The sequence below is a fragment of the Petromyzon marinus genome, chromosome 80, assembly GCF_048934315.1.
Source record: "Petromyzon marinus isolate PM22_M1 ecotype Great Lakes invasive population chromosome 80, UKy_Petmar_22M1.pri1.0, whole genome shotgun sequence".
Classification (NCBI taxonomy): domain Eukaryota; kingdom Metazoa; phylum Chordata; class Hyperoartia; order Petromyzontiformes; family Petromyzontidae; genus Petromyzon; species Petromyzon marinus.
Window position 1 is genome coordinate 7,480,118 of NC_133746.1, and position 21,556 is coordinate 7,501,673.

The 21,556-nt window shown below is 45.0% G+C and overlaps 1 protein-coding gene across 1 annotated transcript in view; it reads left to right on the forward strand.

Annotated features, from left to right (window-relative positions):
- The first annotated feature begins 12,028 nt into the window (after positions 1-12,028).
- The window catches only part of LOC142907670 (IgGFc-binding protein-like), a 64,158-nt gene continuing 54,630 nt past the window's right edge, over positions 12,029-21,556 (forward strand). The window contains exons 1-2 of the mRNA XM_076057282.1: positions 12,029-12,154; positions 14,709-14,825. Of these exons, the coding sequence (XP_075913397.1) occupies positions 12,080-12,154; positions 14,709-14,825 (192 nt within the window). The 5' untranslated portion in view covers positions 12,029-12,079. The remainder of the gene's footprint in view (positions 12,155-14,708; positions 14,826-21,556) is intronic.

Consider the following 21,556-nt stretch of genomic DNA (forward strand, 5'->3'; position numbering starts at 1 on the left):
GTTGGTGTATGGCACTTTGGTTCGCCTGGTACCTCTGTACAGGCTTCCCCTCTTGTCAATCTCGGCAAGAACACCTCGTGGGTGCCACGACTCTCTTACCAGGGCCGGCTCATATTCTGTGATGTATTTGTTGACCGTGCACAGTCACCCATGCGTCCAGGCGAGAGGCTTGCAGCAAGGTAATGGAGTCATCCCTAGTGTACGCAGGAGCCATGCCAACCTATAATGTAAAAAATATGAGGCCTTTGCCTGAGACCCATCTGAAAAAAACAAGCAGAGCGTATTACAAACAAAGATTGTAGTGAGGGTACGCGCGACGTTAGGGGCTCCCCTCCCACCATTCGCAGAGTCTTTGCACATAGTCTCCCTTTTTACCCGGTCCTTCCCTTCTCCCCAGATTAACTTGAAAAACAGTGCTTCCATATTATGCATCATTTGCGCGCCCAGCGGGAAGATGTACAGTACACCAGATAGTTGAGTGCGGGCAGCATTTCCACTTTTAAAACCAAGATTCTCCCTTCTATAGCAAGGCTTCCGGCCGCCCACCTGGCCAGCCTGCCCTTCACCGCCTTTATCTTTCCTTTCCAGTTCTTTTTGCCGATTCCTCCCGATAGAAGGCGATCTCCCGGATCTTAATCCCTTCTTTCTGCTCTTAGTTCTGTTGGGCGACCTTCAAAAAGCGTGCAGTCCCCAAAAATCATCATCGTGCTCCTATTCAAGTTAATCCTGGATCCTGAGGCCAAATAAAAAAGTCTTGCAAGCTCCAGCACCTCAGTTTCCAGTTTATTTATTTGGTATAGCCCTGTGAGCCATTCGGCTCTTGAATCGGGTGCAACCGCAACAAACAAAAAACAAAAACACGAACAAGAAAAAAATCTTAAAGTGACTATGTGACTTTGTGCAAATAGAAAATCCATGAAAAAACAGCAAAATATTCCTGAAAAGCACCGTACACCTACGCTGTGCGCAAAAATCCGAGTGGGATGCAAGTCAAACAACAACAACCACAAGAAAAGTTAGATTAAGGCCATCAGTCTAACTACAACAAAACATGTGCAAACCAAAAAACGTTTTCGAAATCACAAAAAAATAAAGCCATAATTGCAATGTAACAGTGATCATAGGGACTGTCACCGGTTTTTTTTACAGTAAACTACATAAATAACATGTAACACCAAACCCTAGAGCCATAGCTGGCTGCATGAGTTTTTCCACAATAGAAGCATCAGTCGGAGTATCACATTATTCAATGCACCTTTAAGATCAGCACGCTAAATCAAAATACAGATAATACTTTGCAGCGTCATCCGGAGAGAAACATTTTATTTTACGCCAATGAATAGCAGTGGCAGCTAGGGGTGTACAACTCCTTTAGAGCAGTTTTGAGAGAAGATCTCATTGGTAGCGATTCAAGTTGCAGTTTATTGGCAATAGTATTCCAGACCCTGGGGGCATCAATAGCAAAGGCCCTTCCTCCAGTTTATGTACGGCAATAGGGAATGTGAAGCTGGTAAATGAGCGAAGACCTGAGGTCAAATTTGTTCTTTGAAACAGAGAGGAGATCCAGCAGGTAGTCTGCGGATTTTTTTGTAAGTACATCGTGAATAAATAAGATCTTGTGCACAAGCCGTCGAACATTAAGAGATGTTAAGTTTGACCCAATGTAGAGATCAGTGGTGAGTCCTATATGGGCAGTTCAATGTAAATTTAAGGCCGAGTGATAGATGGAATCAAGCTTCTTCAGTACAGTACTTGGGGCTGATTTATACACGATGTCACAGTAATCAAGTAGAGGCAGTATGGTAGCTTTTATCAATTCCAAACGGAACATAGGGGGGAAGCAGTGCTTGTGTCAATACAGAAAACCAATTTATATTTGTCTTTTTATCAATATAATCAATGTGATCTTCAAAATTCAGTTTTGAATCCAGGATGACCCCAAGATACTTATAGATCTTGACTTGCTCTATTTGATAATTATTTAAGGAATGTAATTGGGGAAAAAATAACTTCCTGCTTTAGTCCTGGTGAGAAGCATAGCACCTTGGTTTTGGAGGTATTCAGGACTAGTTTAAGAGCAACTAGTTGATGTTGTAGTTTGTTGAAATCACCCTGGAGCTTAGCAATCACGTCATCCGGAGAGCGGCCAGCAGTAATCAGTATCGTGTCATCTGCAAAAAGATTTACCCTGGAATGATCCAGGTCAGTGCCCAAGTCATTGACATAAAGAGAGAACAAACGGCGGCCGAGGATGTAACCCTGTGGAACCCCTTTTGTTATCTTAACACTGTTTGACCTTAAACCATCTGTGAATACAGTTTGGGTGCGAGAAAATAGGTAATTTTGTAACCATTTCACTGCGTTTTCGGAAAAACCGAGGCAACTTAGTTTACTAGGCAGGGTGTTGTGGTCTACTGTATCAAAAGCTTTGGACAGGTCAAGAAAAAGACAGGCACAGTACTGCTTATTATCAAGGCTACTGTAAATGTGATTCAGAGTGTCTAATGCAGCAGATGTGGTGCTGTATTTTTTTCGGAACCAAGATTGTTTTACATGTAGTAGATTGTTGGTGGACAGGAAACTGCTAATTTGGTAGTTCAATAATTTTTCAAAAAATTTCATCTAGGGGGACAAAATTGAGATAGGTCGCTTCACGACACACCAAGAACCTGTCGCGAAATGGCAGCGATGTCAACGCGTACCTCCTGCGAACCCCAACGGTGAGCAGTCGTAAAGAAACGGCCAACCGAGCTGCGTGAAGTGCCGTGCAAACAGTCCACGGGCCAGAGTTCAATCTGATACCCATCGAAGATATCAAAACTTCAGTCGTACGGATATAATTACACGACTAATAAGAGTGAACTACTTACCCCACTTGTGTCAATTCGTTATAAATTGAATCGCTGTTTTTGGGGACATTGGAATTGGCTCAAAGACGAAAACAGGGGCACAACGGCCACCAAAGAAATGCCGCCTCAGAACATTAAAAGTCACGATGGTTTTCAGTAAGCCTGATGTGCGTATAGTGTAATCATGTGATGGATATTTCAGATTCACATGTATAGTATATGCCTGATGTCATCTCAGCCATATACTCACACACCGAGGAAACCATCTCTGCAAAAAACCACGATGTCATCCATATACATGGCTATTCTTGACTGTTCGCTACACCCCGGGATGTGCACCCCTCGGACCCTCTGGTTAGCTCTGACCACCTGGGAAAAGGGCTCCATGCACATGACAAATAAGACCGGCTACGTGGGGCATCCTTGTCTCGCACCCGACCTAACTGGGACTGCAATCCGAAAGGATTCCGCTTATCAACAGTCTGCTAGAGAGATTATGATATAGTACCCTTATCCAACCTACTAAAAGCTCTCCTACCCCCATGTGTACCAGCACTGAAAACAAGTAATCAAGCGAAATGCTGTCAAAAGCCTTCCCCTGGTCTAAACTAAGGAGCCCCAGCCCACCCCCCCCCCCCTAGCGTGGATTCTAGGACCCCCCCTCAGTAGGATGAGATTGTCTGAAATGTGCCTGCCCGGAACAGCACATGTCTGGTCTGTTTGTATTACCTCCTCTACCACTTTCCCTAGACGTGCTGCGATGGATTTGGCCAAGATCTTATAATCCATATTTAAACAGGATGATTGGGGACCAGCTCCCAATGTTGCTGCGGGCCCTCTTTCCCCTTATATACAAGGGATATTACCCCCTACCCTCATGGGCTCTGGCACTGGACCCTCCACCAAGACCTCTCTACAGAAAATGCAGCAAGTCGTGCTTGGTGTCCCAGAATTTGTCAGAATTCAGCCGGTATTCCGTCCCGCCCTGACGTCTTGTGCCGACGTAGACCTCTTACTGCCTTGTCCAGCTCCTCCATCCGAATTTGCTTATTCATCTACTCAGGAGCCTTAATCTTCTGCTTAACCTCCCCAAGGAAGAAGTCTCGGGCTCCTGCCTCCGACGTCTTACTTCCATACAGTTCTGCATAGTATTCCCGTGCAGAGCCTCAACAATGCCCTCTGTCTGCGTCAGTCTGACAAGGCTTGGGGCTGACCAGCTCCTGGATTGTGCTTTCAGTCTTCCTGCACTTTTGAAAAAACGAGTGGACTTTTCCACCTCCTCCTCTGCCCTAACCCGTGCCCTAAAAACGAGCTGCGCAGCCCGTTTTTCCAGCGACAAGGAGATGTTGTCCTTTAGCTGCCTAACCTCGTTCATCACTGGGAAACCTAATTCCAGCAATCTAATCGCTTTCTCCAACTGATCATTCAGACCCCTCAACTCATTCCTGACACTCTTCATTTTATTGTGTGCCTGAAAAAAATCTTTCATCCAGCTCCTAACCCGCGCTGCCTCCACTATTCCTGCCGTAGTTGTCAGTTTGCCCCAACTTGGGGTCGTGTTATTCAACGTTCTACATTTCTTAAAGAATAACCTTGTACATCTTTCTCCCTCTTCTACCGCCCTGACCCGCGCCCTAAAAACGAGTTGTGTGGCACATTTCTCCAGGGTCGAGGAGATTTTCCTCTTCAGTTGTCTTAACTCACTCATAACAGGGAATCCCAATTCCAGCAGTTTATGCTCCCTCTCCAACCGGTTATTCCATTCCTGTAACTCATTCCTCACACTCCTTCTCCGGCTGTGAGCCTGGAAGAAATCCCTGATCCGGCCTTTTACCATTCCCCACCACTCTGCCATTGTACCAAAGCAGCCCTGCAGGCTCCTCCATTCTTCATATCTCCTGATGAAATCCCCAGTCACCTTTCCATCCGCCAAGAGACCTGTATTCCATTCTCCAGATCCCCTTCCCCAGTCGCACGCCACCCGGAATTTGGAATGTCGTGACCAACGTATGGTCCAAAAATGAAAAAGGCTCTATCCCTATGCTTTCCATCATAACTTTGGTGGAAACAAAAAAGGAACTATTCTTGATTGCGATACTCCGGAACCACCAGTCAAAGTGAACCCTGGCTGCGTTGGGTGCATCAGCCGAAAGGTGTCAATCAGTTCGAAATCCTTAAGCAGCCCATTTAGTTTCCTGGAGGAAGGGTAAAGTCTCTGGCCCCCAGATGCTGGCTGCACATCTGCCAGGCAGAGCGGGGAATTAAAATCCCTTCCCAAGCTGACGTGCCTCCGCATCACCAGTAGGATCGCCTCGTTGTTCCACAGGTTCACCCACTGTGTACCGCGTGGGGGCATATACGTTGTTCAGTTGGAGCTGTGCCATCGTACGAGACGTCCACATAGTGGAGTCGGCCAGGGACCACTTTTTGGGACTCCAGTACCTCTGCTCTTCTGCCGCCTAGGAGAATGACTACATCATTGTTTCTATTTGCATTGCTCCCTGACCAAAAGCAATGACCATCCCAGGTCTCAATCAACTCCACCCGGCCGAGGGAGTATGGCAGGTGGCACTCCTGCAGGAAAACTATCCCACTTCATGATCTGCAAATACTGCGCTATTGCTCCCCACCTGGCCCTGCCCCAGAACCCCCTCACATTCACCGATGCCACAGAGTGTTCCATGCACGGTGGTGTCTAATCCGGTTTTGACACCTCCTCCAGCAACTGGTAAGAGTTTTTTTATCCGTCAGGCCGAGCAGCTGTTCCGTACTCTCAGGCTTTGGGGGGGGGGGGTATCTCTCTCCCCTGGCCTATCTTTGCTGCTATCACTTCATCCTCTGATGTCACTATCAGTCAAGGAGTCTGGCAGTTCAGGTCCACGTGAGGGGGCCCGATCTATTTGGGGCTCTCGGTGCCCTCCGCTTCATTTTTGTTGCCCTCATGGTTGGCCCGGGGACCTTCTCATAGTTTCATTTATTTGGTATAGCCCTGCGAGCCATTCGGCTCTTGAATCGGGTGCAACCGCAACAAAAAACAAAAACATGAACAAGACAAACTCCACTCATGAAGCCTTGTAGCAGGTTGCTCATCGTGAAACTGATAAAGGCCCGGCCGCCTGGCAGGGCTATGAGATGGAACAAGTCCTTAGGGTCCACTTGTAATATCCCGACCACCAAAGTCCTCACAAAACTCGCGCGGTCGACGGTGACATCGTCCAGCACATTTTCTTTGAATGCCTTCCCCTCTGCCTCCCCACTCAGGCTGGCGGGGACCACCACCCTCCACGCTGGTACCTCTCCTTTTCTTGCCCGCTACCACCAGGCACCTTCTTCAGCTCGCCTCCTTTTGGTCGAGGTCAATTCCTGCGCCTCGTCGCTCTCCTCCGCCGACCTCCGTCCTCCGGGCAGCCGCACCTCAGCATCCCCGCCTCAGCAGTCGTCTTCGGGGGTCGGTCGTCCTTGCTCGCCTCGGCAGCCCGGCTGATCTCCATGCCGGTTGGCAAATAAAAAAAGTGGCAAAGCAGCCACTGGCCTGACAGCCAGGTTGCCTGCTCGGTGCAAGGGAGACCAAACCGATCACGGCGACGGGGCTCGGCGAGGTCCACTCCAGATCGCAGGAGCCTCGACTGTGACTTGGAGCTCGCCTTATATCCTGCCCAGCGTAGCCAGGCTCCGCCCTCGGCCCCGCACCCCTCTGGATCCCCCAGAGGGCTCCGTGCCTTGCCCACAGGTCCAACTCGTTACCCCTAATTTCTATTGTCCACCAATCTCCCAGCGGCACGCACTATAGTGACTCATTCAATGTCACTACACAGTGAAAGGTGGAAAATAGTTTCACATCAACCAAGGAAAGAAGAATAAGTGAGAAAGACGTTTGAATATATCTAAAGAGAGAAAGACACATTCCTACACACAATAGTTTGTAGTATCTACTGATTATTATATGTAGGGTATCTACTGTCTATTGTATGTCGGGTATCTACTGACTATTGTATGTAGGGTATCTACTGACTATTGTATGTAGGGTATCTACTTACTCTATCTTATGTAGGATGTGTATGTGCCTAAAAAAGAAATTCCTTTTGTTGGGGGGGGGGGGATTCATTTCTGGGGGGGATAAACAATTTTTGGAAGCCAATTGGATCAAATTATTACCCCCACATCTGGGGGGTGGGGTCCACTTTCTATAACATTTTGATTTAGGCCCTCTGAAAGGCTCTTATACTTTAGTTCATAGACAAATGGACACGTTGGACGTTTTATAATAGAAGATCTCTTGCAGCCTGTTGAGGCGCTTGCTCGGGGTTCCATAAAACATGCGCTGTCTGCAGACTAATGGCCAACGTTAGGCCAGGGTTGCCGAGGCATGGCTAATTTTCAAACTCGGCAACGTTTGAAAATGTTACGAGATGTGACGCAAGTCATTAATCGCGTGCAAAGCACTCCCGAGATGCCCCGGTGTAAAAGCGAGGTGCTGTAAATGACAATAAACCAATTGTCGTGATTCTGAAGTGTGGCCAGTCGATAGCTGCAGCAAAAAATTATAATGAACGCCATCACATTAGTTAATTGACTAAAAATGTCAGCTCTGAGAATGGTTTGAATCATGTATCTAAGTTGAACTTATTTCGCACCGTACGTAGCCAACCATAATAATCAGAGGTGCAGGAAACGACGATGTCATAGGCAAAGCGCGTGGGAAAGTGCCTGCCCCATCGCCTGTTCTCTGTGGAGCAGGGGTCACTTGAAGGTATCCGTTTCCGTGCGCTGTTGTCAGACACGATGGGTTGCGCTCTCGTGGGAAAGAATCCACTGTCGCTATGTATTACTTATGCACGACATGGTCAAATAAAATAAAAATCGTGTAGTTTAAGTATGGCACACACATTTTGTTCGTCATCGGCTTATTTGGTATGAGACGTAACGTATGTACAATGAGAAAGACAATGCAAATGATACAGTATAAATTATTAGATGAAGGATGCAAATGAGACGGTCAATGCAAATAAGGTAGGCAATGCAAACTGCTCAGATTAAATGAAGCATACAATGCAAGCCAGACAACAAGTGAGACTGGAGGGACGAAAGATCAAAGGGAGTTATTGTTTTGATTTAAAGCTTTCGTGACTGCAGGGTTCTTTCGGTAAAGTCACGTAGAAGTGAACCAATAAAGTAATAAATATATAAAACAATTAAATTATTTTATTGTTTCCCTTCTACGTGACTTTACCGAAAGAACCAAGAATATGGAGTTATTGTTGTGAAAGCTGACGTTCACCTCACTCCATAGTTACTTTATGACCACTTATCTGCTCATAGTCCATTTACCATCCCTGTCTTTTTTATCTTTTCTTACTGCTCAATCGCCAAGTTGTAAAGACGTAAAATTTACATCATAATTTGCATATCATTAGGCGCACTTATCGGTGAAACAACCGTACGTGTGTATGAATGATGAACTTCATTTTCGCACTACAATGACAATAGTTTAAAGCGATTCGAAACATGTTTTATTTCCAAAATGGAAATATGGTTTGGGGGTGGGAGCAGAGCTTTGTGACGTCATATATGAGGGGGGTCTGAATTTTTGTGATGCCGTGTGACGAGGGGGGGGGTCAAAAATCGTCCAAAATCGCGTGACGTCATCTATGGAAGGCCCCGAAGGACAACAAACTAAACAGGTATTGTGGTTCTAGATTTAAAGCTTTCGTGACTGCAAGGATCCATACTCTTTTGTTATATTCGGTAAACTCACGTAGGTAAAAAATAAAACAACAAAAAATCACGTCGTTTCGGCCACAACACAAGTGGCCTTCATCAGGTGAAGGGATCAGGCTGTCTCGAGGACAGCGCTGGAGTGGAACACAGCCACGCTCAGACAGCGAGCTTTAAGCTGTGTGCGAGGAAACAAGGTGCCTTGACAAAGGAATTAGCATAAAAATTAGCATTTGATTGGCCGACTTAGCATAGAGGTGGTGTACATGCGGGTGCACATGCCGGTTGGCACGGGGGGGGGGGGGGGGGAGAGGGAGTTTCCCTATTGATGGTGTGAAAAGGGAATTTAAGAGCTGCGAAAGTTTGGGGTACCACTACTTGAAAAATATGCTGTACCATTGAAAATTAGTTTAATGTTTGGTTCGATTTAGAACATCTTTCCAATGGTTGCTTAATTTGAAACCATCTTCTCGGTTGAAATTGTGTCTGTACTGTAAGTCAGGAATGACATCCTTCACGGATGGGATCAGATCACGAATTTTGTGTACTGTATTGAACCGGACCTGGTTCTTGTGTGGTCTCTTTGTTCACCAAGGTCCCAGTGCCTGATACCATTGAAATAATTGAAAATTTGGTCCAACATGGACTAGACCCTGATACACCTGCACTGGTTAGGCACTGCCTCAACAATACCTACCTTGCTTGGAATGGCTCCTTCTACAAACAAAATTAGGGTACCCCCATGGAATCCCCCTTGTCACCAGTGATAGCCAATATTTTCATGGAGAAATTTGAATCAGATGCCATCCAGACTTCCACCCTCAGACCTTCCCTGTGGAAGAGATATATGGATGACACTTTCGTCATTTGGCCACATGGCCTCCCAGCTCTGAACCTTTTCCTACACCATATCAATTCCAGACATCCCGCCATCAAATTCACCATGGAGGTGGAGAAAGATGGCAAGCTACCATTCTTGGATGTTCTGTTTGAGAGGAGACCTGATGGCTCATTGGGGCATTCTGTCTACAGGAAACCCACCCACACAGATTCCTACTTGAAACCTGATTCCCACCACCACCCAGCCCAAAATAATTATCTCATCAAAACTTTATACCATAGGGCTCATTGCATTTCGGACCAACACCACCTGACCAGTGAATTAAAACATGTACACCTGGCTCTCAAAAGGAATGGATACTCTGACCGTACCATCCGCCAAGCTGTTTCTCCCTCCATACAGAAACAACCACTTGATACTCCGGTCAAAACCATCACACTACCATATACAGCAGGCGTTACTAAAAGGATTTCCAAAATTCTAAACAAACACAAGATCCAGGTCCGGTTCAATACAGTACACAAAATTCGTGATCTGATCCCATCCGTGAAGGATGTCATTCCTGACTTACAGTACCCCGGGGTTTACAAATTGATTTGTACCTGCAGTGATTGCTATATTGGGGAGACAAAGCGACATGTCTCTGACCGATTTCGCGAGCACAAATCAGATTTGAAACACGGCAAAACGAATTCTTCTGCCGTAGCTGATCATTGTTACAACGCTGTGGGATTTTTATCAGAGATTTTTTCACGAGGCAATTCAGATCTACAAGCACAGACACAATTTCAACCGAGAAGATGGTTTCAAATTAAGCAACCATTGGAAAGATGTTCTAAACCGAACCAAACATTTAACTAATTTTCAATGGTATAGTATATTTTTCAAGTAGTGGTACCCCAAACTTTCGCAGCTCTTAAATTCCGTTTTCACACCATCAATAGGGAAACTCCCCCCCCCCCCCCCCCCCGCGCCAACCGGCATGTGCACTTACATGTACACCACTTCTATGCTAAGTCGGCCAATCAAATACTAATTTTTTAATGCTAATTCTTTTGTCAAGGCACCTTGTTTCCTCGCACACAGCTTAAAGGTCGCGGTCTGAGCGTGGCTGTGTTCCACTCCAGCGCTGTCCTCGAGACAGCCTGATCCCTTCACCTGATGAAGGCCGCTTGTGTCGTGGCCGAAACGTCGTGATTTTTTGTTGTTTTACTTTTTTACCTACGTGACTTTACCGAATAGAACCAAAGAGTATAGGTATTGTGGTCAATGCAGACATGAATCCTCGTAAAAAGGTTTCAGTTTTGTTGCCAGAAAAAAGGGGAAAAACCCTAATATTACATTTTGGTACTGGCAAAGGAGGTCTAATGATGAAACTAGATGATGTAAAAGTATGAGGGAACCATCTCCTGGATTCCTCAAGACGGCAACCACGTGCGCTGTAACAGGATAAAATGAATCCGTGACAGAATTCGTGATAAATTACGTCTCATGCAGAAGGAGGCCAATCAGCATCAAGGGGCGGTCGAATGTGGGCTTTGTCGATCCACGAATCGTCTCTGTCGATCCATAAATCATGTGCTTGATCCGCGTCGGTTCCCATTTAATCGACTCCCGTTCCAGCGTTCCTAATACAGGCAAAGCCACGCTCCGTTGCTCCATACATGGCCCTAAAGCGTTGGCATAGTTTATCATTCCTTCTGTCGCGGATCCGTGTTATCCCGTGTATGGGTGTGTACGCTCCGCGGCCTTCGGCCACGGCGTGGCGTGCTCGTTCCGGGGTGCGCCCCAACAGATGAGGCTCCTCTAAAGTCCCATCATTTGCATGCTGGACTTGTGGACCTGGGCGCTTGAGCATCTGGCCTGAATAAGGGGGCGCGTGTGCGGATGCAGGAATTAAGAGCCTGGGTTCAAATCAGGACGACCGAGGAGGGAACTTGATGGCTCTGTTTAATGGCCTGTAATGGATTGGTCTTTTGCGAGCGATGGTTGCCCCGTGTGTGACTACGTGCAAATGGGAAACATCTTGACCTTGCATTTTTGGTTTCGTCCTAACCCGCCATCTCCCCGACTGCCAGGCCTACATCCCATCTGTACAACCACCCTATATCCAAAGACAACAAAGACAAAGATTCCCCCGTATAGCCTTAACGGAGTGTCGGGGCAAGTGCTGTTAGCGAGCACCTATGAAAGTCGGCACGGCACATGAGGGGGTGGGTGGCCGACACCGCGCCCGGCCGCCCTTTGTCTCCATAGTAACGATTTACACACCACACCAGGTACTCATTTGAGGCTGAGTCGACCTAGGAGAGACGCTATAGCCACGACAGTACACATACACACAAACCCCATCGATCTAACTTCGCTCTTCCTAACACCTCCACCCAACCAACCCAACCCATGACGAAGAAATCGAGTATATGTATTTAAACAATTCAGGGAAAGACGTGTTGCTCTTCTAAACAAGGTGAATTATTTAATTCTTCAACACCCCTCCCTTGACACCCCCACCCCCCACACACACAAGCACATTTTATTTGTTTCCTCAAAAAAATCGAAGCTATCGCTCATTCACATTTATTGATTTATTGTAAGTCCAAAGACATGGCGCTGTAAACGTTGAACGATTGACCTTGCCACCCTCGATGAGGGTGCTGAGCCTCTTGGTATAAATATGGGGCGCGGGATTGGGCTGAGGAGAGGAAGGCGAGGGTGGCACGTGGTCGACCCAACTCTCAATATGTATAAGGTCGGTATCGCACGCATCCTTATACAGGGTGGTCCAAATTTAAGGACGCATAGGGTTATTGTTATTATACAGGATGGCACAAAAGTCAGGACGCATTGCGTTATTGTTATTATACAGGGTGGCCCAAAAGTCAATCACACATAGGGTTATTGTTATTTTCCAGGGTGGCCCAAACTTAAGGACGCATAGGGTTATTGTTATTATACATGGTGGTCCAAAAGTCAGGAAATAATAGGGCTATTGTTATTATACAGGGTGGCCCAAACTTAAGGACGCATAGGGTTATTGTTATTATACATGGTGGTCCAAAAGTCAAGACACATAGAGTTATTGTTATTTTCCATGGTGGTCCAAACTTAAGGACGCATAGGGTTATTGTTATTATACAGGGTGGTCCAAAAGTCAGGACACAGGGTTATTGTTCTTTGTTTTTTTCGGTAATGTCACGTATAAATAAGAAATGATAAAATAACATAATAGCGTACGACGTTTCGGTTGCAACACAAGCAGCCATCATCAGGTACAGAAGAGCTAAATTAACGAGAGAGAGGAAACACATAACCCCAGATGTATATACAGACACCCAAGTAGGGGGGAACTAACACAGATACAACAGGGGACACAGAGAGAGAGAAGCATTGCTTTATATGGTTTCCAAATTTTGCTAAACCCTGTTTGTTTGGTATGCTTCTCTCTCTGTGTCCCCTGTTGTATCTGTGTTAGTTCCCCCCTACTTGGGTGTCTGTATATACATCTGGGGTTATGTGTTTCCTCTCTCTCTCGTTAATTTAGCTCTTCTGTACCTGATGATGGCTGCTTGTGTTGCAACCGAAACGTCGTACGCTATTATGTTATTTTATTATTTCTTATTTATACGTGACTTTACCGAAAAATACAAAGAGTAATTCCTGCAGTCACGAAAGCTTCGAATCAAGTCAGGGTTATTGTTATTATACATGGTGGTCCAAAAGTCAGGACACATAGGGTTATTGTTATTATACATGGTGGCCCAAAAGTCAGGATAAATAGGCCTATTTCACTTAAACACTGGTATTGAAATATTCGATTTGTTTACTCTTTAAGTGAATATTTTATCTATTATATCATTTTCTCTACTTCTTTCTGTTGGGGGGGGGGTAACTTCAAGTCCATCGGTTACAAAACTCGACCAAGAATCTTGAATGGGGAATAAACAGAATCGATGATGTCCAAAGATTACACGTGTAAGCTTTGAAAAGTCCTAACGTTCACGTCAAAAGAGAAAGCATGCATGCGTGCATTCATTATCGTTATGTAAGCCAGGTTGCGATGCGTGAAAGTCAATTAAATAACCCTGTGATAGGTATTATTATTGTTTCTATCTACGTGACTTTACCGAAAGACCCAAAGAATATGAATTCCTGCAGTCACGAAAGCTTTAAGTCAAGATATAACCCTATGTGTCCTGACGTTTTGGCTATTCTTTATATACACATATTAAGTTATATGCACAGACAGTTATATACGCATACCCATGTATACACGCTACGGTGGCGAGATGTTAAGTACTTCGCTTGGTATGCAAAAGAGGTCGTGGGTTCGATCCCGACCCTAACGCCGCATTGATATACGGTGCTTTTTCTGGAAGACTTTGCTGTTTTTTTCCTGGATTTTTCTGTTTGCGCGTAGTCACTTTAAGATGTTTTCTTGTTCATGTTTTTGTTTGTTGCGGTTGTACCCGATCCAAGAGCCGAATGGCTCACAGGGCTATACCAAATAAATGAACTGCACTAATAAATGAACTGAACGCCGGCCGCATATTTTGAGTTTGCATGTTCTCCTCATTTGGAATCAACGTGCGTTTAAAGTGTTTGGCTGCTATAACTTTCCACATGACGATAAGACACTTAGTTGTGGCCAGGTCGCTTCCGAAAAAGAGCTATACAGTTCAGATGGGCCTTACCGTGTAAAATAAAAAAAACATAGACACATCCGTACACATACTCAGATACCAATACATACACACATGCAAATATAATATACATAACCATACATATATACACGTATGTATGCCCGTTATGTACATGCATACATATACATTCACATATACAAACGTAAATCAACGTGTTACTTCTAGATTTGAAGTTTTCGTGACTGAAAGAATCCATACTCTTTGGTTTTTTCGGTAAAGTGACGTAGGTAAAAAATAAAATTAATGAAAATAACTAAATTAAATCACGACGTTTCAGGCGCAACGCAAGCATCCGTCATCAGGTGGGAAAGCATGGCCTACTGCATCAGCAACAGTAGGCCATTTATTATATTAAAATTTTTACCAAGGTGTTACTTTTATGAGCACCAAGTCTGCCACAACTAAAAGTGTTTCCTCATTCAAGTACCTTAGCATGTCTCGGTTTTCATCTCAACTTCACATCTCATATTGTTGATTGTCACCCCGTGTTCACTGCCCCACCCCGTGATTGTCCACCTTGTGGTGGTTGTCCACCCCTTGTTGATTATCCACTCCGTGTTAATTGTCCACTCCATGTTGATTGTCCACCCCGCCCCCCTGCAGGAGTCCACCATGAGGCTGTGTCTGGCTCTGGCTGTACTTGTCCTGGCCCTGGGCACGACGAGTGGCTCCCATTTCCGCGGGGGAACCATCTCCTGGATTCCTCAAGACGGCAACCAGGTGCGTGTGGGTGTGTGTGCGTGTGTGGGTGTGTGTGCGTGTGGATGTGTGTGCGTGTGGGTGTGTGTGGATGTGTGTGTGTGTGCATGTGCGGATGTCCGTGTATGTCTGTAGCAGTTAGCGCGCTGCGCTACGAACCTGGCAACCCGGGTTCGATTCACTGCCACGCCTAACATCAGTGGCGGGTTATGATATCTGAACTGGTTCTGGGCGTTCCTCCTGCCTTCAATCCGCGCTGAGCAACGTGAAAGTGCAGGCAGTCCCCAACTTACGAACGCCCGACTTACTAACATCCACACTTACGAACGAACTTCCGCAAGTTTTTTTTTATTATTTTTACACGCTTTTATTTAACTCACTCCGTTGTTGTATCCTCAAATCTTGTAACTCGATTTTGACCCACTTCTCAATGTGGTATCGACTGCGAACTTATCTCATACTGATGACAATACTATATTCTATCATTAAAAAATATATATTTTTTTAAACATGTTTTATGTTATGTTTCGGCTTGGGTCTAATTGTCGGGGCCACTTCCTGGAATCGTGGAGTTCTTCCACTACTATTAGGGTACATTTAATTAAAGCGTGTTTTTTTAAAGTTTTTTTTAAATAGTACTTATTTTTAAAACCATCTGACTCGCGAAATGCGGAACTATTCGGCTCGACAAATATACACATATTCCTTCTTACGCGTTTAACAACGCCTCCGATGTCCTTTGTTGAACCATGAACACAGATGACCAGAGTTCGCCTTATGACGGTTAGGGGCCGTCCATAAATGACGTCACGCACCTGGGGGGGGGGGGGTCAGGCATTTGTGACGATGTGTGACGAAGGGGGGGGGGGGGAGAAATGTGACGTCACATCAAAATGCGCAACTTTAAATAAATATAGACGCGTTCTACTTAATTAAATAGACTTTTTAGTAAATGTTTTCTCCTACAACATCAGAGTGCAGCGCCACATTAAATACGCACAATGACAATAGTTTAAAGCGATTTGAAGCATGTTTTTTTTTGGGGGGGGGGGGCAGAGCTTTGTGACGTCATATTTCAGGCAGGGTCTGACTTTTTGTGACGCCGTGTGACGAGGGGGGGGGGGGGTCCAAAAATCGTCCAAAGTCGCGTGACGTCATTTATGGATGGCCCCTTGACGCTCCTTGACGAGATCAGCGAGATGTTGCGAATCATTCGTGGCGGACGCTTTGGTCTGTGTGTGTGTGTAATGAGTGCGACCAATGTGAGTTGGATGGGAGAAGCGCTGAACCGTCGTAGACATGGCAACGGGGGGGGGGGGGAGGCCTTCATCCAGCAGTGGATAGGCAAAGGGCTATGAATAATCGTGCTATTTGGCGAAGTACTTCTTTGTACCGAAAAAAAACAAAGAGTAATCCCTGCAGTCACGAAAGCTTCAAATCAAGTCTACTTCTTTGTAGTCCACGAACCGAGAGCTGACATTTCCCTACTTGTCGCTACCGCCAGCGAATGCCTTTTCACCCGTGACTTTAACGCAGCTAGAGCTGCAAAGATGCACAAGATTAGATAAATGCATACGGAGGAGGGGGCTTGTCACGTGGCTCTGTGGCCATGCGGGCTGACGGGTCCACTTACGCAAATATTTCGACATACATACGACCACGCTGAGGTGGCATAACGTTAATTGGTTACAACTTATGTACGAGGCCAATAACAGCAAGGTATGCGATAACCGCTTGAAATGAGTGGGGGTTATCGAAACATCCACATTTGCCGGTTACATACATTGCAACGGTTAAAGGTTGTGCTACGGTACGCAGGAAATCAAATTCTGCTCTGGCCAAATGGACTACATCGCCTCTGGTGGAATCCGTGTTCCCCTCCTCATTTCACTGTATAAGTCGCTCTCCTCGTCCTATTTGCCATCTAAAATAAATGTACACATATACGTCTGATTTCTCGACGGCATGTTTGGTTATGAGGTTTTCAGATACACGTAACGTTTCATGCAACAATTTGTTTGCACCGGTCACACACCTGCTTCAGCATGTTTGACTTTCTGTAAGTGCGCCCACACAGCATTTTCACACTCAAAGAATCCCAAATATGCAAATGTGGTCTCATCAAACATTGAAGTTAAAATAAAATGTAGTCGAAGGAAGTGATTGTTAACTCAAAGATCAGATAACCTATAAAATTGATTAAACCGGTTTCACAAGTGTAGCGGTCATCAAAGATTTACACAAGATACGCATACATTACAAATACAAAGATCCCCCGTGCAGCCCTTAACAAACTGTTGGGGCAAGTGGTGTTGGCGAGTAGAACCTACGAAGGCACATACATATATCACTCACTCACACAGAGACCCATAGACTCGCATAGAACTGAGTTATGAAGAAACTGGGCTCCCAAGCGTAGCGAGTTGTTGCTCTGGCCAGATGAGGGCATCCCTCTGTGATTATCACGGGTATTTTATTAGTCCATACTTCATCATACTGGTCAGTGTGGGTTCGTGAAGCAGGGATTATGGGGGTGGGAGAAAACATTAACGCGAGAGCATAACAGTACATTGCAACAATGGATTTACTGCCTTGCCAAGGTAACTGCGCAATAATTGGAAATGGAAAATAACTGAGAATATTATTGTGTAAACTAGGAAGTGATAGTTCCCTTTAATTCTGACTTTTATTGCTCGGTTGTAAATATCTCGGTCGTAGGCAGATACATTGTCAACCGCGTGCCTCAGATCATCACGATACTGTGATTGTACAAGCAGACCTCGCTTAGCGCTCAAGGTGCATTCCTGGTGAAATGAGCGCTATGCGAATCAGCGCTATAAGGGGTAATTATATCATTGTGTATGCGGGGATTCGTTTCCGACAGTGTAATGTCTTTCGTATGAGCAATAAAAGAGGGCTTTAATGGGGGTATCGGTAATAGCACAAAAAATATGGATGGTAAACACTTTTATAAATAAAAATAATAATTTGTAACATCAGTATTATGTACTGTACAATAATGTTTTCATTATTATCGTCATCATATTAACAATATTCAATTTTGTAATATCTTGCGAACCACTCTAGATAAAAACGAAAGTATCGTACATCAGACTGAAACGTGTTTTATCAGCTACCTAAATATGCCATACTTGATGACACCTACAGTTTTCATGTAATATACAACATATAAATATTAGTAACACTTCATCCCCTACAATAAGATCAAAACAATGACGTCATAATACCGGTACACAGACCTTACATTTCACGGTTCCTAGCAAATATTATAATCTTGGACCATAAGTAATGTGGTACTTTTCTCCGGTCAGTGGCGTGCTGGGCAATACTGGTTGTTGCCCTGCACGTGCTTGAGGAGGAGGTTGTCACATCTTTCTGTGGCTGCATGGGGCTGATGTCGACTCACAACACGTATACAACATTGACAGGCATATTTACAGGAGATCCTCAATCTCTAACAAGTTGCAAGTTGTATTTCTTCACCTGAAGACGATTGCTTGTATTACGATAGAAACATCGTGCTTTTTTATTACTTTCTTATTTTTCTATCTACATGACTTTTTACCGAAAGACCCAAAGAGCATGAATTCCTGCAGTCACGAAAGCTTTAAGTCAAGATTTTCCACGTGTTCATTTGAATAGTAATAAGTATGTTGATCTGTGTCATCATCTATTATATTGTGCTTAAGGGAAATGTTGGTCGACGCGAAGCCGCCCACTATTATACCTTCCCTACCCACCACAATCACTATCCTTCAACCACTACCCAAACAAACAAACAAGCCTGTGTCTGGGGGGGAGCGGTGGGGCATACACAAAAAGAGGTGGGGCCTAAAAAGGAAAGGTTGGGTCATAGAGGAAGAGGTGGAGCCTTAAGAGGAAAGGGTGGGTCCTAAAGTTGAAGGGGTGGAGCCTAAAAAGGAACGGTTGGGTCATAGAGGAAGAGGTGGAGCCTTAAGAGGAAGGGGTGGGTCCTAAAGTAGAAGGGGTGGAGCCTAAAAAGGAAGGGTTGGGTCATAGAGGAAGAGGTGGAGCCTTAAGAGGAAAGGGTGGGTCCTAAAGTTGAAGGGGTGGAGCCTAAAAAGGAAGGGTTGGGTCATAGAGGAAGAGGTGGAGCCTTAAGAGGAAGGGGTGGGTCCTAAAGTTGAAGGGGTGGAGCCTAAAAAGGAAGGGGTTGTACTCTTTGGTTCTATTCGGTAAAGTCACGTAGGTAACAAATAAAACAACAAAAAATCACGACGTTTCGGCCACAACACAAACCGCCTTCATCAGGTGAAGGGATCAGGCTGTCTCGAGGACAGCGCTGGAGTGGAACACAGCCACGCTCAGACCGCGACCTGTAAGCTGTGTGCGAGGAAACAAGGTGCCTTGACAAAGGAATTAGCATACAAAATTAGCATTTGATTGCCTGACTTAGCATAGAAGTGCTGTACATGCAAGTGCACATGCCGGTTTGGCGCGGGGGGGGGGGGGGGGGAGTTTCCCTATTGATGGTGTGAAAAGGGAATTTAAGAGCTGCAAAAGTTTGGGGTACCACTACTTGAAAAATATACTGTACCATTGAAAAATAGTTTAATGTTTGGTTCGATTTAGAACATCTTTCCAATGGTTGCTTAATTTGAAACTATCTTCTCGGTTGAAATTGTGTATGTGCTTGTAGATCTGAATTGCCTCGTGAACAAATCTCTGATAAAAACCTGTGGGTTTGCAAAGAACCTTGGTATCGGAGAAAATTATATCGTGATCACCCACAGCGTTGTAACAATGATCAGCTACGGCAGAAGAATTTGTTTTACCGTGTTTCAAATCTGATTTGTGCTTGCGAATTCGGTCATAGACATGTCGCTTTGTCTCCCCGATATAGCAATCACCGCAGGTACAACTCAATTTGCAAACCCCGGGGTACTGTAAGTCAGGAATGACATCCTTCACGGATGGGATCAGATCACGAATTTTGTGTACTGTATTGAACCGGACCTGGATCTTGTGTTTGTTTAGAATTTTGGAATTCCTTTTAATAACGCCTGCTATATATGGTAGTGTGATGGTTTTGACCGGAGTATCAAGTGGTTGTTTCTGTATGGAGGGAGAAACAGCTTGGCGGATGGTACGGTCAGAGTATACATTCCTTTTGAGGGCTAGGTGTACATGTTTTAATTCACTGGTCAGGTGGTGTTGGTCCGAAATGCAATGAGCCCGATGGTATAAAGTTTTGATGAGAGAATGCTTCTGGGCTGGGTGGGTGGTGGGAATCAGGCTTCAAGTAGGAATCCGTGTGGGTGGGTTTCCTGTAGACAGAATGCCCCAATGAGCCATCAGGTCTCCTCTCAAACAGAACATCCAAGAATGGTAGCTTGCCATCTTTCTCCACCTTCATGGTGAATTTGATGGCGGGATGTCTGGAATTGATGTGGTGTAGGAAAAGGTTCAGAGCTGGGAGGCCATGTGGTCAAATGACGAAAGTGTCATCCATATATCTCTTCCACAGGGAAGGTCTGAGGGTGGAAGTCTGGATGGCGTCTGATTCAAATTTCTCCATGAAAATATTGGCTATCACTGGTGACAAGGGGGATCCCATGGGGGTACCCTCATTTTGTTTGTAGAAGGAGCCATTCCAAGTAAAGTAGGTATTGTTGAGGCAGTGCCTAACCAGTGCAGGTGTATCGGGGTCTAGTCCATGTTGGACCAAATTTTCAATTATTTCAATGGTATCAGGCACTGGGACCTTGGTGACCAAAGAGACCACATCGAAGCTGACAAGGATATCGTCAGGGGACAGTACAACGTCTTTGACCATAGAGACCAATTAGGCTGAGTTAAGTACTGCTGAGGCGGTCTTGCCAGTGAAAGGCAGCAAGGTATCTGACAGAAAACGGGCCAGTCTATAGGTAGGGGAGTTGATCGTGGATACGATGGGTCGTAGTGGGGTGCCTTCTTTATGAATCTTGGGAAGACCATAGAATCTAGGGGGTCTTGCAGCAGAAGGTTTTAGGGAGGGACGTTTAGTTGGGTCGATTAGGGAGGTCGAACTTGTGATGATCTTGTTGGTTTTTATCGCTAGGCTATTGGTAGGGTCATTTTTAATTTTTGAGTAACTTTCATCGTTGAGCAGATTCTGGATTTTGTTGTATGAATCTTTATCCATAATTACAGTAGCGTTGCCTTTATCGGCTGAGAGTATGACTATATCACTTCTGTTTTTTTAAATTCGCGAGTTCAGAGCGTTCATTTTTGCTGATGTTACTAATGGGTGTCTTAGCATTCTTAAGAATAGTGGCTATTTCAGCTCTCGCAACGTCTGTTTGGATGTGTCCCACGCCTTTGAGGGCTACATCGACCTGAGAGATGATATCATCTACTGGTATGTGTTTTGGGGTGACAGCAAAATTCAGTCCCCTAGCCAGTACTGTTTTCAGATTGTCCAAAATCGGGGTGCTACTCTAATTAATGACGATTTTGTTAACGTCTAGTTTTGTTATATGTGGAACTGGGTTCTTCTTTGATAGGTGGTTTAATTTAGAAATCAGGTTAGCTTTACATTTGATTGACAGTGAATCAGCAGAAGCAGTCATGTTGTCTACGTGATTCCAATCAGAAGGTGACATTTTTTTGTGTTAACATTAAATGAGCTTGTAGGAGAGTCCTGTCTAAAGTATCGAGTTCAAATCGGAGTAGCCTTATCCTCTCTGAGATTAAAGATAGGCTGGCCTTAAACAGAATCTGTTTAGAAT